At 36.7% G+C, this 17,833-nt stretch overlaps 1 protein-coding gene across 3 annotated transcripts in view; it reads left to right on the forward strand.

Annotated features, from left to right (window-relative positions):
* Nup54 (nucleoporin 54) overlaps positions 1–17,833 on the forward strand; it is a 36,688-nt gene that overhangs the window by 9,114 nt on the left and 9,741 nt on the right. For all 3 annotated transcript variants that reach the window (XM_010619871.3, XM_010619872.3, XM_010619873.3), the window contains 5 exons: positions 2,244–2,470; positions 4,174–4,361; positions 5,066–5,262; positions 7,010–7,064; positions 7,483–7,576. In XM_010619871.3, the coding sequence (XP_010618173.1) occupies positions 2,244–2,470; positions 4,174–4,361; positions 5,066–5,262; positions 7,010–7,064; positions 7,483–7,576 (761 nt within the window). The remainder of the gene's footprint in view (positions 1–2,243; positions 2,471–4,173; positions 4,362–5,065; positions 5,263–7,009; positions 7,065–7,482; positions 7,577–17,833) is intronic.

Raw genomic sequence — 17,833 nt, forward strand, 5'->3', positions numbered from 1 at the left:
AAATGTTAATTTATTTTTATTTTTATTTTTTATTTTTTTCCATGTGTACAGGGGTAACACATCGTACTAAATATGTAAGGTCATATCTACGTGGGTTTGATTACAGAAACTAATAAAGTATTCTCTAAATAATGAAAAAAAGAATAAGACTATAAGAGCGAGAAGCAATTTAAATATGTTTAGGGACCATTTTCATCTCCAGAATTAAGGATTATTTTAATGTTACATCATTGCCTTTTCTCTTTTACTTTCCTTTTTAGTTTTATTTTAGGATTCCCTATTTTTAATGTTCATACAGAGATTTCTTTAACTGAAATACCGAACAGTTTCTTTGGTGTGAAAAACTATAGTAGTACACAGGATCCAAATGAGATAATAATGTGAAATAGGAAATAAAGGGCTAAAGGTGTAGGGAAAGTGGGAAGGGTGGGGGAAAGGTAATAAGGGAGAGGAAAAAAATATGAGAAACTGAAAATATGGAAATAAAGTATTTGTAAATGGGGAGGGGAGGAGGGGGTGAAGGGAGGGCAGGGACAAGGAAAAAATGAGAATCAAGACCTATTATGTAAAGGTACAGAATCCCAATGATGAATGTAATTGTATTGTATACCTAGATTGTACCAGTAAGCTCAATAAAAAGAAAAAAATAAATTCTAGCTAGGTACCTTTGTCATAAGCTCTATCTTAGACTTGGTTCTGTTTTTGTTAAAAAGTATGCTAAAGTGCTCGCTTCAACAGCATATATACTAAAAAATATGATAAAAAGAGTTAATAGGCATAGTAGCACCAACCTAAGACTTTTGATAAAATCAGGTCATTGAAAGGATGATTTTTGGGTATGTGAATTAGTGCCATTTAATGACTGGTGTTTCTTGACAGCTATAATATCATGTACCAGGGGTACTTAATTCATACTTTGAGAAGTGTTTACCGTTCTACCAACTTTGTTCTTTCCATTGGAGAAGTTGTAGGCCTGAGACTTGTTCTAAGTTATACAGCCCAACTAAACTTTTGCCTGGTACCTGATAGCTAGTCTATTTGTTATTTCATTATACATTTTTTTGTTGTAAGAGAACTGTTTAGTAAACTGATACAGATATAATTCTTTTTAGCTTTGTTTGTGTCTTTCAATTTATATTATAGAAATATAACAATACAAAAAATAAAAATAAAAACCCCTGAACTTTACAAACTTCACTATTCCATTGTTTGTATGCAGTATTTGCTTTTCTTTTGGGGGAAGGGTGAGTGTGAATCTAATATGCATCTGTTGGTGGTATTAATTGTATTGATAGGATCATTAGGAAAGCCAGTTTAATAATAAGACTTGCCCTAGTGGTTTTTGGATGTTTTTTGTTGTGGTGGTAGTGCTTTTTTGTTTTGTTTTTGTGTGTTGTTATTTTGGCTGTACTTGGAGATTGAGCTACATCCCCAGCTGTTTATTTTGAGGCAGAGTCTTGTTAAGTTCCCCAGGCTGGGCTCAAATTTGGAGTCCTCCTTCCTCAGCCTCCAATACTAGCCACCATGCCTGGCTGTGTATTAGCTTCTTATTTCTGCTATAACAGACTACCATGTGGCTTAAGACAACAGCAATTTATTATTTTACAGTTCTAGAGATTATAAATCCAGAAATAAGTTTCACTGTGTTAAAATTAAGGTGTTGGCAGGATTATATTACTTTTAGAGGTACTAGGGAAGAATCTATGTCTTTGCTTTTCCTAGAGTTTCCATGCTTTTCTTGACTTGTGATTCCTCCATTTTCAAAGCCAGGAGCCTAATATCTGCAAATCTCACTTTGAGATGTATAATGTATAATCTGAGCTCTCTCTTCTATTTTATTTAATTTACTTTGGCGGGGGGTGTTTTTTTGAGACAGGGTCTCACTATGTATTTGAGACTGACCTGAAACTCACTATGTAGCCCAGGCTGGTCTCGAACTCACAGCGATCCTCCTGCCTCAGCCTCCCGATTGCTGGGATTACAGGTGTGAGCCACCACGCCCAGCTTCTCTCTTCTATTTTAAAGGATACATGTTATTTCTTTGAGCCCCACTCTCATAATCTTGGATAATCTAGCATAGCATGCCTATTTTTAGTCACATCTGTAAGGTCCTTTTTGCTATATAACATGTGTATATGTTCTATAGATTAGAATATAGATATTGTGGGTGGGGGGCTGTATCCTGCGTACCATATCTAGAATCTAAGTTTTTTGTGCTTGTTTTTGTTTGTTTTGTTTTATAGCATTAGGTGGTCTCTTCGGTCAGCCTACACAAGCTCCTACCCAGTCCAACCAGCTGATAAATACTGCAAGTGCTCTTTCTGCTCCAACACTATTGGGAGATGAGAGAGATGCTATTTTAGCAAAATGGAATCAACTGCAGGCTTTTTGGGGAACAGGAAAAGGGTATTTCAACAATAATATTCCACCAGTGGAATTCACACAAGAAAATCCTTTTTGCCGGTTTAAGGTATTATACATTTGAAGAGTGTATATATAAGAGAGAATTTGACTTTTAGATTTAAAAATCACATCAAGAAAGCAGTTGCTTTGTTCTTTAGCACTTTGTGCTTCGAGCATGGTATGATTTTACTTTAAAAATCCAAAAATTATAAAATCAAGGTAATTTGGTTAAAAACAAAAAGTGATCATCCTGTCTTACCACTAGCAAAAATACAGGTTGAGTAATTCATCTGAAATGCCTGAGATCAGAAGTATTTCAGATATCAGACTTTTTCACATTTTGGAATATTTGCATATACACGAGACATCTTGGGGATGGGAACTAAGTCTAAACATAAAATTCATTTATGCATTATCTGCAGCTTCTACACATACCTAAAGGCAACTGTGTTTTCCCTATATCTTATCATGAGATCAGGTGTGGAAATTTCCACTTGGTTGCATCATGTTTTGATACTCAGAAAGTTTCAGACTTTGGAGCACTTCAGATATTCACATTAGGGGCATTCAACTTATATCTTAAGTGCATTAATTAAAATTTTAATATTTTTGTCTAGTGAAGTATGAATTAGACATGTTATATATAATTTAAGTTTTTCTCTGAAAAAAGTTGGTGTAGGGCCAGGGATTTAGTTTAGCGGTTTGGTGGCCTGCCTTGCAAGCACAAGGACCCGAGTTCAATCCCCGGTACCAAAAAAAAAAGTTGGTGTATAATATACATATGTGAAAACACATATTAAACACTTGGATGAATTGAAATACTTTTTAAAAGTTGTGTGTGGTGGTAACAAGGAACCACAGTATCTAAATGAAAAGTTTTCAGCAAGGTATTTAATATTTGATTAAAGAAAACCTGATTCATAGTTTTCTGCTACACAAAACCATAAAATTATAGCAGTTCTATAGTATTTCTAACTTGATGGCATCATTATTGTACTTTTAAAAGCATTTCTAAATCCTTTCTTTGTTTAAAACTTAGGGGCCAGGGATGTAGCTCAGCAGCATCATGCCTGCTTGGCAAGCTGAAGGTCCTAAGTTTGATTTCTGCTACTAGAAAAAAAAAATGACTAAGATTCTTCAAATCAAAGGCTGGGAGTGTAGCTCAGTGGCAGAACATATGCCTATCATGTGCGAGGCTATGAGTTTGATCTTTAATATTACAAAAAATTCTATGAATTTTCTATATGGTGAAATACATTTCATCTATAATTTTTGTGGTCATAGCAGTACGGCATTTAGACAGGGTTTCAGTATGTAGCGTAGTCTGGCCTTGAACTTGCAGCAATCCCTGCCTCAGCCTCTCAAGTGCCGGAATTATGCCCATCATTGGGTGCTGGGATGCACCACCATGCCTGGCTTTGCAGTCATTTTATAATGACATACACAGTTGTTTCAGTCATTCAGAAACACCCAACCATAATGGATACCAAAATTCTTCTGAGGAGAAAGCTCTTAACTATCTGTAAGATGAAATTTTAATTTCACTATATGTTTATGTTATTCTTGGGCAATAGAATTTTTCTCGTAATAGAATTTTTATATGTAATTGTATGATTCCTAAGATACAGTATGGTAGGAAGAACTATATTTTCTTCATTACTAGACATTAAGTTATTTTCCTCATTTTAGTAGGTATTAAACTACTAATTTTAACCATTTGATTTTAAGATCTGTGCGTATTTTTGATATTATTTACTTGTTATTTCACAGGCTGTAGGTTATAGTTGTATGCCCAATAATAAAGATGAAGATGGGCTAGTGGTTTTAGTTTTCAACAAAAAAGAAACAGATATTCGAAGCCAGCAACAGCAGTTGGTAGAATCGTTGCATAAAATTTTGGGAGGAAATCAGACCCTTGCTGTAAATGTAGAGGGTATTAAAACATTGCCAGATGATCAGTAAGTATACTCAATGTATTGTTTATTTCTTTGTGCCCTACTCCAAAGAGAGTTATCAGCAGTGTTTTTTTGTTGCTGAAGCACAAATTAAATATCAGAGCAGAATATTAATTTTTCATAAATATTAGAAAAGTTTATTAGCTTTTAATTTTGCATTTCTTACTAGATCCTAATAATTTCGTTCAGGTCAAAAATAGTAATAGTAATAATTTCATTCAGGTCCAGGATCTGAATCACACATGGCTGTGTGCAAATGAGTACCTTAAAGATGTTACTGGAAAGTTTTATTAACTGATTCCTATCTATGTTCATTCATGGATAAATATAGTTGCTTTACTTCCTTTGTCCCATGTATAATTTTTAGTCTTAGTGGCAAGACATTTGTTTTAGGACATATAGGGTTAGAGAAATTATGATTAGTGAGCTATAATAACTGAATTAGATTTTACTTCTTGGATCTTAATTGCAGAGAAGCACCCCATAATAAATAATACTTATATGAAATTATACACATTTTGTCTTATGTATCTGCCTCATGTTATCATTTAAGTACATATTTTTTTCCAAGACTTAAAATCAAAACAGTTCCCTTTTAAAAATCCATTTCTGAATTTAGTTAGCACCCATGTAAAACCATGCTGTGTTGATACTTGTAGCTGTGGGTTATGTACTCACTATTTTATAAATTGGTTATTTTCCTCCAGGACAGAAGTTGTTATTTACGTTGTTGAGCGTTCTCCAAATGGTACCTCAAGAAGAGTTCCAGCTACAACACTGTATGCCCATTTTGAACAAGCCAATATAAAAACGCAACTACAGCAACTTGGTGTGACCCTTTCAATGATTAGAACAGAACTTTCTCCTGCACAGATCAAGCAGCTTTTACAGAATCCTCCTGCTGGTATGTTTCTAGAGTCAGAGTTGAGAAAATGAAAAATTTGGTAAATATGCATGTGAATAACTGCATATAGCTATGTTTGTTAGAAATTTTGGGAAATGGTGAACTAAAGAAAGCAGGCCATAGGTGTACTTGTAAAATTTAAAATTTTTTTTCTAGTTTATCTCTTATTTTAACTGAGAATTGAAATAAAACCTGTGTGTTCTCCGTTAAAGATTCTAGGTGACCTAAAAGGTTGACTGTTATAATTCTTTATCTCCATTCCCTAGAACTATTAATTTATTATATTCTGTTCCTGCATTGTGTGTGATTTAATTTAATTTGATTTCAATTTGGAGACAAGGTCTGTAATTCAGGCTGGCCTTGAACTCACTATGTAGCCCAGGTTGGCCCCAAACTCTTCATGATCCTGCAGTCTATCCTAAGTGCTGGCATTAAAGGTGTGTGCCACCACACCCAGCTTGTCTATCTGTGATTTTAAATGTGAGCATATGTAATTCTCTTAGAAAAGGATTCTGTACTGTACTTTACTGCAGCATTGTTTAGAGCCAGAAATGATGTTGCATGCCTGTAGTTCCAGCACTTGGGAGGGTGAGGCAGGAGAACTGCCAAGTTCAAGTTCTCCTGGGACAACTTACTGAGTCCCTTTCTCAAAATAAAAAGGAATGGGTATGTAGCTCCTAGGAAGGCCCGGGGCTCAATCCTGATTATTCAATAACACAAAGGAAACACTAATAGTATTTCCTGAATAATACCTTATTTTATTTAACCTTAATATTACTTCTGTGTTTCCACTTTTCTAAATCAAGCAACAGTTAACATGTAAATATGTGTTAGAAAAAATGGGTAAATACTTTTTAGAACGGATCTCTGGTAATGAAATAAAGTTGACAGTATGTTTGATATGTTGGATACTGCCTAATTGCACACTAAGGAAAGTCCTACTGTTTACATCTATAATAAGGAGATGTAATAGTACTTGTCTTTTTCTTGTCATGGGGGGAAATATTTGTTAGCCAAGTGCTCTACCACTGAGTTATATATCCCCAGGCTTTCTCCCTTTCTCCCCTTTTGCCACCGATGGCCTTTTTAAAAATTTTTTTTCTTGTTTAAATTTATTGTTTCTTTTTAAGTATGCAGTACAGTTAAAATTCATCATTGGGATCTTGTACCCTTACATGCTTGGTTCTCATTTAAAATTTTTTTTTTGTAGTACTGGGGCTTGAACCCAGGGCTTTCAACTCTGCTACATCTCCATCTCTTTTTAAAAAAAGAAACAGGGTCTAAGTGGCTTAGTTGCTCGGGCTGAGTTCAAATTTAAGCATCCTTCCACCTCAGCCTCTGGGAGTACTGAGACCGCAGGCTTGTACCACCATATTCAGCCCAATAATACTGATTTTAATTTGCATTTCCCTATTTCCAGTAAAGTTGAACATCTTTCATGTGTTTATTAGTGCCATGTTGCTATTCTTCTGTTACCTGTTTGTCATATGCTCATGCTCTATCAAGTTATGTATCTTCCTTTTTATTCATAGCTCTTTCTATATTCTGCAGGTTCTATTTCCTTTCAATCCATATTTTTTAGTTTTATCCTACAAAAAATTTAATTTTTATACTGATAATATTTGACACACTTTTTATTATCACTTCTGAGTTTTTGCATATTTTAGAAAAGTCTTTCTCATAAGGACTTAATAAACATAGAAAATAGTTTTGGAAACAATTTTTTTTTTTTTTTTTTTTGTGGTAGGTGTTGATCCTATTATTTGGGAACAAGCCAAGGTGGATAACCCTGATTCTGAAAAGTAAGTGTATCTTCATTTCATTTTATACATGAACTAAAACCTACTATGAAGGAAGTAAACAAATGCATGCTGGACTATTATAATTTTTATACTCGAGGGGAGTTTTCATTTTCATTGCTTTTTAAAAGTATATCTACTGTGGTAAGGTAGCATAGTGTGGTGAAAACAGCTAGATGAAGAAATCTGAGTGCCAGTCCCCTAATTACATTTGCATTTAAGTAATGCAGGTTTTTGAATGAACTGTATTTCCTCATTTGTAAAAGAGGGAAGTTGAATTAAATCTCTGTACTTATAATGCTGTTGATTTTCATAGTTATGATCTAGAAGTTTGATGTACTAGTATATGTATGTTATGAAAATCTTGTGTTTTGTAGTAATAGGCTTACTATCCGAAAATTGTTCTCTTGCCTTTCTTCAGGTTAATTCCTGTACCTATGGTGGGCTTTAAAGAACTTCTCCGAAGACTGAAAGTTCAAGATCAGATGACTAAGCAGCATCAGACCAGATTAGATGTAAGCAGTTTGTTTCATTGTCTAGTCCTGACAGTAGGAAATGGAATTATAGACATTTAATTCTTTTTTGCCATATATGCTATCTTTTTTATGGAAAACCAATACAATACAAGTTAACATGGTCGGGGATTTAGCTTAATGGTTCTGCTGCCTACCTCTCAAGCTCAAGGTCCTGAGTTTGATCCCTGGTACACAAAGAAAACTATGACTGTTAATGTGTATTGTTTTTTGTTTTTGGTAGTGGCGGGGATCGAACTCAGGACCTTGCGCTTTCTAGGCAGGTGTGGTGCCACTGAGCTAAATCCCCAGCCAACAGTGATAGTTTTATAGACCATCTTTTTTTTTTTTTTTAAATAAAAAAGTTTACTCCATCAATGGGGATTGATCACACCTAATGGCCGTGCCCTGATTGACACACACACACACACACACACACACACACACCCACCATTGGGTTACAACTCCTCCTTTTATAGGGTTTTACAGACTTGATCTATTTAGTTGGTTATATTGCATTTTCACAGTTCACCTCGCTGATACTTAAAACCTGGTGAGGAGGCGGTTGAATTTCAATGGCATTCTTTGTTAGGGGAGGTTACCTTTAAGATTTATCTATTCCAGCCAAGGGTAAGGGAGGTGTTTGGTCAGCAAAGCTAACAGTGGTTCTTTTCATTTACAGAACTTTTAGAGACTAGATGCTTCTGGTGCCACTTAATTCTGAACTAAACAGAGCAAAGGGCAAAGTTATTTTACATTGTGATACTTCCTAAGTTTTCCCTGTCATTCCTCCCTTTGTTTTTGGGGTAACTCCTTACCCTTCATTATGCTCATACCAATTTTCATTATTATTGTTATTATTCATAATCAACATCTGGTAGTGCTGGGCAGGGTTACTCTGATGTATGAGCCTCAATATCCATTTTACCATGCAGGGACCAAATGTGAGTACAAGCAGTATGACAATAATTGGTCCTGTGAGAGTGCTGACCCAGGTTCTCCATCCTGACAAGTTAAAACCAAAATTAAATGTCGAGTCCTCAGTACCAAACTTTTCCTAGCAGTTTAATACGATCTCTTAGTTTATCTAGTAATTCCTTAATTATTCCAGATCTGTTGGCATAGTAGCAGCATTCATCTCCTAGAAACACACAAGTTCCTCCTCTATGAGCAGTGAGCAAATCAAGAGGCCCAACCTCTTCTGTAACACTATATTAGCTAATGAATCTGAGTTTCTAAGGCTTGTATCTCATCCCAAATTTCTTCTAAGTCTTTTCTAATTTTTTGTCCCAAAGCTACAAACTGTTGCCCTAATCCGAGGGCCATGGCACTTAGAGTGAGACTGCCTGCTATAGCTAATCCTGCTAGTATGGGGAGGACAGTTGGGTCCGTTTTCCTTCTTAACAAACTGTTCCAGTGATCTGCAAAGGTACCTTTCTTATGGCTGAAGGGGTATATACAGACAAGTTGGGGATTAGGATCCCCAAAGCACACAAACCAGCAAAGTACCTTGAAATCACCTTAAAAACACCATTTTTACAGAGAAAGAAAGTTCTGTTTGGGGAAGAGTAATTACCAGTGGTTGAGGATAAATCAACAATGTTAGTGCAAATGGCTGAAACATTGCGTGATCTTTGAACACCTAGAAAACAAGTTCCATTATCAGATATATCTAATGGATAGTTGAGTAGGGGGTACATGGCAAGCTTTACTGGCTCTAAGGCAAGTCACTCATGATGCCAATTGCCTGATAAGTCATTCTGGTAAGTGGTGCACAAATCCAAGCGTCAGAGGCTAATTTTTGATCTGTCCATAACAGCAGTGAATAAGTATAAGCAATTAAATCTATCATAGCTATCCCTGTATACCTACGAGGGCCCCCATCTCTTATCTGTTGAATCTCCTTTGGGGCAGGGATTTCTCCAAACTTAGGGGAGACATTCTCCAAATTTTTACAACCTGGAGAATCCACTGGTGTCCACAAGCAAGTGGTGACCAATGTTCTGGGGTAGAGGAATATCCTATGTATACCCTGTAAGATTGTCCTTTCAACCATATACTATCCCAGGGGTTACTTAAAACCATACTGAGTGGGTTATATTGACCCTGTATACAATTGTTACAGTTCTTGGTGTTTCTGGCCATATCAGTATTGTTTAACCATATTTGGGTCTTCTGTTTACAATAGGTTTGTTCCTAAGAATAGCCTCCACAGTCATAGTTAACACCAGGTCCCCCATAATGTTCCCTGGGACAAGCATCAAACGTCACAGTTAATGGATATTCTTCTGGGTCCCATTTGACAGATCTAAATGTCACATAATTTTCATCAAACTTACCATTTTTAGGCTTATAAACCCTTAGCTCAAAAACAAAATAACTCGTAATAGTCTGACATAGCAAAAGAGTCCATAATATCTTGATTGCATTTCTCATTCTTCAGTTGTGCGTGGACTCACCAGGTTCCAGCGTGGCGAGAGCAGGGCTTTGAGTGCATTGTCTCCTAGAGTCAAAGTCCGTGGAATTCTCTTGATAGACCTCTTTCACTCTAGAGTGGTGGGAGCTTAACTTCAGCTACCTTGATAGCTGCGGGAGTAACCATAGTGCCTCATATGGCCCTTTCCATGTAGGTCATAAAGGGGTCTTTTTCCAATTTTTAACATAAACTTGGTCCCCTGGTTTTATCAGATGGGCAGGAGTTAGCACAGGAAGGTCCTCTTTATTTCTAATTTGCCCTTGAATATTTTGGAACACTTTGCCCAATTCTAACAGCTGTAATGCCATACTGGATAAGCCCAGTTGAGATAAAGTCTCTCAAGATACAGGGTGGCCTTCCAAACAAGACCTCGTATGGGGAGAACTCAGTATATGACTTGGGGTATCTCTTATTTCAAGGAAGGCCAAAGGAAGCAGGTAGACCCATAACCCTGGTGTTATCTGAAAATTTAGCTAATATGCTCTTAATGGTATGATTCATCATTTTTTCAATCTTACCAGAACTCTGAGGTCAATAAGCAGTATAATAGTTTAGCTAGATCTTGTACAACCTGTGCTGCAAATGCTGGGCAAACCAAACCTTGGAATTTTTCTCCTTTAATAAAATATTGCATACCTCTGAAGCCCTCTCTGTTTTCATAGGGAAGGCCTCAGGCTGTCCAGAGTAAGTACAATCCTGCATCAACATATAGTTTAGAAGGGGTGGGTATAATCACGTGGTTTCTGTTTAGTTGTCCTGTTGGCTTATATGTCTACCTTAGCATTGGCTTTTGCTATTGCATCTTTTCTTTCTTGAATTATTATTGCTACTTTGTCAGATTTCCACATTGCCTCAAACAAGTGTACTATATCCCGTTTATTTTTAATGTTTGCCCTCTGCTGTGAGAAGACCACACTTTTATAGACAGGAATCTGTATAAACACTTACCCTCTTTTCTTTTGCCCATCGGAGAGCCTGTATGAGTGCCCATAGCTGCCCGCACTGAGCCTACCATCCAGTGGGAGGGCGGTTGCTGCTTGGACCACTTCATCTCTGCATAGCCAGCATAGAGTACCCCATTTTCCATAAAGCTGCTCCCATCCTTGAACAGGATGAAATCAGCACCAGGCAGTGGTCTTTCTGCAGATCTGGATGACTGGAGAAAAACTCGGTGGTGGTGACCCTGAGGCAGTCGTGGTCAGGGGGCCAAGTTCCGAGGGCAAAAAGTAGTGGGTTTTAACTGGAGCAAAATATAGGCAGGGATTCTCACAGATGAGGGCCTAATATTATGTGACTCTATTATTTGAGAGCCATTGATGTCCTGTAATTCAACAAAAAGGCATGGGGAAACTGAACAGTCCATTTTTCCTAATGTTAGCTTGTCAGCTTCCGTAATTAGTGTAACTACAGCTGCCAGGGCTCATAAACAAGGGGGCTATCTCTTCGTAGCTGGATCCAAACTCTAAGATAAATATGCTACTGGCTGATTCCATGGGCCTACTCCTTGAGTGAACACCCCTAAAGCAGTATGATTTCTTTCAGTCATGCACAAAGTAAAAGGCTGACTCACATTTAGGATCCCCAATACAGGGGGCAGCAGAGCGAGTTAGTTTTAGCTGTTTAAATGCTGACTCTTGCTCTTCACCCTATAATAATTACTGTCCTTCTGGGCCCTTTAAAGCTTCATATAAAAGTTTGACTATATCTGCAAACCCTGGAATCCAGATCCTGCAAAAACCTGTTACCCCAAAAATTCTCTCATCTGCTTTCGAGTCCTTTTATCTCCCAAGCAGCTTATACCTTTGGAAACTTGGAATCCTAAATATCTGACTTGCTGTACACAAATTTGAGCCTTTTCCATGAAACTTTATATCCTGTCTCTTGAAGCAACATTAATAGTTTCTTAATACCCTTTGAGGTTTTTATTAATTTAGTACATCAGGAAATTAACAGTAATAAGCATAATTTTATATATGAAACTTCATGCCCTTTAATATGGTATCAAAAGCATTTTTCCAATAAACCCTTTAAACTTTTCCCACAGAAAAAACATCGTATTTTGAAAATTACTATTATAAACATATCACAATAACATATTTAGAATCCAACCCTTTGGTGATAACCAATATAAACATTTTATAGCAATATATTTAGTGATATTTTTGGGGAGTGTATATCTTCCCATAGGCCATGAAAACTGTTGGGGCTTCCATTAGTGAATAAAGACCACAATAAATTTTTCTGAGCAGCTGTCCTTTTTACCATTAACAGGAGTCTATCCAGACCTAAGAGTTTATATTTAATTCTCTCAACAAAATTTTAACTTATAAGACCAGGTTATAGAAATTAATGAATTATTAGAATCTTTGATGTCATTTCAGTCAGAATAAAATTGGACAAACATTTTTCAAACAACTGGACAGACACAAACATATAAGACAATTTATGAAACTATAATGCACTCAAATGTATTTGGCCAATTGAATTATAAAATCTCTTTATTTTTTTGTTTTTGTTTTTGGTACTGGGGATTGAACTTGTGTCCTTGAGCTTGCAAAGCAGGTGGCAGAACCATTGAGCTAAATCCCCAGCCCTAAAATCTCTTTTAGTTAAGACTAGTCAAAACTTTTGCAGATCACTTAACAGAAATCTCTTGTAGAATTAGAATAAAAAGGAATGGAAGTTCTTTATGACTGTAAAAGTAAACCTTTTCTAACAAACTTGAGACCAACAAGCAAACATACATATTTTCTTGTTAAATCATTTCCACACACCTTCTCTATATATTTAGGCCTTTTGGTCTTGTATATCTTTTTTTATCTTTCTTTTTTTGTTTTTGGTACTGGGGATCGAACTCGGGTCCTTGCACTTGTGAGGTAGGCAGCAAAACCACTGAGTTAAATCCCCGGCCCTTTATCTCTTTCTAACAAGACAAACATACAAAATCATTTCAAATCAAAAGTATATCTCTTTTATCCATACCTTTCTTAGTATTTTCCTCCATAACAAACATGAAACCAACAAGCAAACATATGTATTTTCTTGTTAAATCATTTTCACACACCTTCTCTACATACTTAGGCCATCTGGTCTTGTATATTTTTCTTTATATCTTTCTAACAAGACAAACATACAAGATCCTTTCATATCAAAAGTATATCTCTTACCCATAGCTTTTCTAATATTTTCCTCTGTCTTATTTACTATTAACCTTCTATAACAAACTTCAGTTGTTAAAATCTTAGTGTCCCTTTTTTCTGTTCTCAGATTGTTACATCTCAAAATTTGACTGGCTGTCAATGTAACAGTATTAACCTTACATTTCTTTTTTTTTAACAAAGAAAAGAAAAGAGCAAGTTGACCCTATAATCAAATTTCTTTTAGGCACACCAATCAAACATCATCTCAAATTGAAACAATGATACATTTACCAAATAGTTAAAATCTGCAACTTGATTTTTCTTGTAAAATCCCTTGAATCTGGTAAAGCAGTCGAAGTTTCTCTGACTTTTAGATTCCAGACCTTTGCTGGCAGCATCGGACTGGTAACATAGGGTTGGCATTGTGGCTCTTAAAGCCTGGAGTGTTTTTTGTTTTTGTTTTTTTTTGGTACGGGGGATCAAACTTGTGTCCTTGCTCTTGCAAGGCAGGTGGTGGAACCACTGAACTAAATCCCTGGCCCTGGAGTGTTTTTTCTCTATTCTGCTGTATGCTTTTCAGAGCTTTCCTAGCTGTTTTTAATCCATTAAAATTTTATTTTTTCGTTTTAGTTCTTTATAATCTGAGTGTAAGCCCTGTTCCATTCTCTGAGTTGGACCGTGGTTTCCTATGTACACCCTATAATGCAGTAAGGCCATGCAGTTCTTCCCCCTTGTTTTTGCCCCCACCTCCTCCACACCTGTGATCTTAGCAATTCAGGCAGAGGAGGAGGCAGCTCAACCTCCTCCAAAGAGGAAGCACTGGTATTTACCTGTAACGATGTCACATTTTTTGAGAGACAAGTCTGCCATGTGAAAAACAGCGGATTTGGCAAGCAGTTATTCTAAGACCAAAACTAAATAGTTCTCACACCAGCAGCTGATTGCTGCAGAGCAGAGGCTTGAGCAGCTCCCAGCCTGGGTTGTTCAGGCCTCAAAACAGCATACAAGGCTCCAGGTTGTCAAAGTCTCAGTTAAAACAAAGGAAGATAACTTTTCTTTTGTCTAGAGTTTTTTTTGGGGGAAAGCCTGGCTTAGCTGAGACCACGATAACTCACAGAGTTTTCTGAGCATCTTTTGGTCTTAATTTTACCCCATAGTCCCTCACGAAGCCTTTATCAAAATTCTGAATCATGTACTCAAGAACATTTGGTTTAGTATTTGCATTTCCCATGATCCCTAGATATTTCCTTGCCTGGTGTCGCAGGACAAACAGGGTAGGTATCGCTCACGTTCACCAGTCCTGGCTGTCGGGTCTCTTCACAGTTTAAGGCCTGTCAGAGCTGAAGGAACACTGTCATGTTAATGTTCTGTTTTGCTCATATGAGACATTGGCCACAGAATCGTGGAAACAGGCCACACACAAGCTCTGTGACTTGGGGAGGGCTCGTAAAGCACAAATGCCCCCTCCCTTTGTCTTGGTGCACAGACAAGGCTACCTATGGCTTTCATAGCTCGTTCCACTCACTCTTCTAACCGAATCTCTTTCACACACGCAATCACACAAGAAGTTAACACATTCCCTCCCTAGGGCCCCTTACAAACTGCAGTAAGTAACATTGAGGGCAATTGAAACCCTCACAAATGGCAAAAAGATGGTTAGGCCTGCACTCTATATTTTGCCCAAATTCAGGACATAAATCCTTGTGAATGGTAGAGAAAGGAGGGTAATCAGGCCTCCAATCTGTAATCTGCCCAAATGTTCAATTAAGACAAAACCAGAACAAACGCAAAACAAACTAGGGGTTGCCCAGGGAATTTCACCATTCAGACAGACAGTTCCATTCATATGCCTTCCTTCTGTCCCGGGTTCGAGCGATCCACTGCCAGCTAGCTGGCCTCCATGTCCTAGAAAGGGAACCCAGGAAATCCCAGGGTGCGCCTCTTCCCTTCGGAGGAGGCGGACTGCCACTCCCCCTCCCTTCGGTGTCCACCCCCTCTGACCCAGCGAGACTCGGGTGGAGGCCCAACATGGGCCATGTCAGTTACCCATTTCCTTCCCAGCCACCACACACCAAATGTTATGGAAGGAATTGGCAAGTGACACACAGAGAGACAGTAGAATGGAAGTAAAATAAAAAAGTTTACTTCATCAATGGGAATCGATCACACCTAATGGTGGTGCCCTGATTGACCCCCCTTGGGTTACAACTCCTTCTTTTGTAGGGTTTTACAGCCTTGATTTTATTCAGTTGGTTACATTGCATTTTCGTAGTTCACATTGCTCGACCATCTTTTTTAACAGACTGCCCCAAATCATATAAATCTGAGTTGACATACTTTAACAATGAATTTAGATTTGTTGGAATAACAGTTTATTCCAGTTCTGGACAGTGAATCCATATTATTTTCTTTATCGAATGCTTTTATTTATAGGGCCTTATGAAAACAAAGGCTACAATTGTGACTCTGTTGTCATAATTATACCGGTATGTTGTCCTACATTGATGAAGCAAATTTAAATTCCCAAATACTTAAATCTACTTAATATTTTATAAATAGATTTTTTATTATCAAATACTTAAAGGTTCTTAAAAGTCAACTCCATAGTCTCCTACATGGAATTCTAATTTCATTCAGATGTCTGAGAAATAAAGAGCTTACTGTTCTGTGAATCCATTTCAGTGTCACCCAGCTTTGTTAATATAATTTATTTTCCCTACATTAATCCTATATGTCTTATACAGTTTACATCTATTTTCTCTGGCATTGCTTTGTGGGTATAGCCTAAAAATACTTGAACATTATAATCACTTTTCAAATTCTCTTTTCTGGTTAAAAATTCCAGTGTGGTTTCTTATGTTACATGATTTCCAGGCTCTTTATTATGTAGACAGGACAAACAACCTATCAGCATTAATTTTAAATTGAATAATGTACAGTACTTGACTGGGATGTGACCAAAGTTCTTAATAGTTCTTCAGAGTAAACCCAAAGAAGGTAAGTCTTGTTAAATACTTGTCAATTTTATTGAATAGGCTTTAGATTTTCCTCTAATTATGTTTTGTTTCATTAATTTCAATTTTATATATCCTTTATTCTGCTTGCTTTGGGTTTATTTTTCTAATTTTTTTTAGGTAGCAGTTTATTGAATTGAGACCCTTCTCTTCGTTTTGGTTTTTTGAGACAGGGTCTCACTATATAGTTGAGACTGACCTGGAACTCCCTGTGTAGCCCATGCTGGTCTCGAACTCAGTGATCCTCCTGCCTCAGCCTCCTGGAGTGATGGGATTACAGGCGTGTGCCACCACCCCCAGCCCTTCTTTTCTAATTTAAACATTTAATGCTATTAGTTCCCCTGTAAGCCCTACTTAGCTGAATTTCATGAATTTGAATAATTTAATATTTTCATTTTCGATATTGAAAACACTCATTTCCAATTAAGAAATCATTTTGACTTCTGAATTTTTCTTTTCTTTTTGACTGTTAGATTATTTAAAAGTATGTTTAATTTTTAAGTGTTTGGAGATGTTCCTTGTATTTTATTGTCCATTTCTAGTATAATTGTTCTGATTAGATAACTGTATGACTAATTCTTTTAACTTTATTAAGGTTTTATAACCGAAGAGCCTTTGTTTTTGGGTGGCACTTCCTGTTAGTGTTAGTGAGATTCACTTGGTTGGTGGTATTTGTTCAGCTCTTCTGTATTGCTGATTTTTCTTTTCTTTTTCTTTTTTCGGTACTGGGGATCGCACTCAGGACCTTGCACTTGCCAAGCAGGTGCCAAACTTCTGAGCTATACCCTCAGCCTAGAGTATTGATTTTTCTGAAGTCTCCAACTATAGTTTTCCATTTCTTTTTCTCTCCTTTCGGTTCTCTGAGGTTTTGCTTCATGTATTTTGAATCTATTAGATGCATACTTACCTAGAATTGCATTTTCTTAGCAGATTAACCTTTTATTATGTAATATCCCTTTTTCTTTTAAACAGCTTTATTGAGACATAACTCACATATACAATTCACTCTTTTAAAGTGTATGATCCAGGGCTGGGGATTTAGCTCAGTAGTGCTGTAACTGCACAGCAAGCACAAAGTCCTGAGTTCGATCCCCAGTACCAAAAATAAATAAATTAATTAATAAATAAACAAATAAGTAAATAAAGTATATGATTCAGCTGGATACCGTGGCATACATCTGTTTTAATCTCAGTATTTAAGAGGCTAAGCTATTATGGTGAGTTGAAGCCCAGCTTGTGCTGTATAGAAAGACCCTGTCTCAAAAAAATAAAAGCAAAACAAAACAAAAAGTATAAGACTCAGTGATTTTAGTTTCTTCACAGGGTTGTGCAACCACCACAATCATCATTATCCCCCCCCCCAAAAAAAGCACACCCATTAGTCACTAGACTATATTATACTATATCAGTAGTCACTAGCCAGGGTCAAGGCTAATTATCTGTAAAGCCTACGCTTGTCATCTTATGGATCTTAACATTTTTTTTATTTAGGCCTGGTTATTGGTTGTTTGTATTCTGTAACATTACTTAAAATCTTTATTTCTAAAACGTGTTTTTATTTTTACTGTATATTATCTCATCACTAAATATCCTGGGGCACCAAAGAATTTTCTGAATGATACTTTTTCGT

The sequence above is a fragment of the Fukomys damarensis genome, unplaced genomic scaffold (assembly GCF_012274545.1).
Source record: "Fukomys damarensis isolate Sample0158 unplaced genomic scaffold, DMR_v1.0_HiC HiC_scaffold_32, whole genome shotgun sequence".
NCBI classification, from domain to species: domain Eukaryota; kingdom Metazoa; phylum Chordata; class Mammalia; order Rodentia; family Bathyergidae; genus Fukomys; species Fukomys damarensis.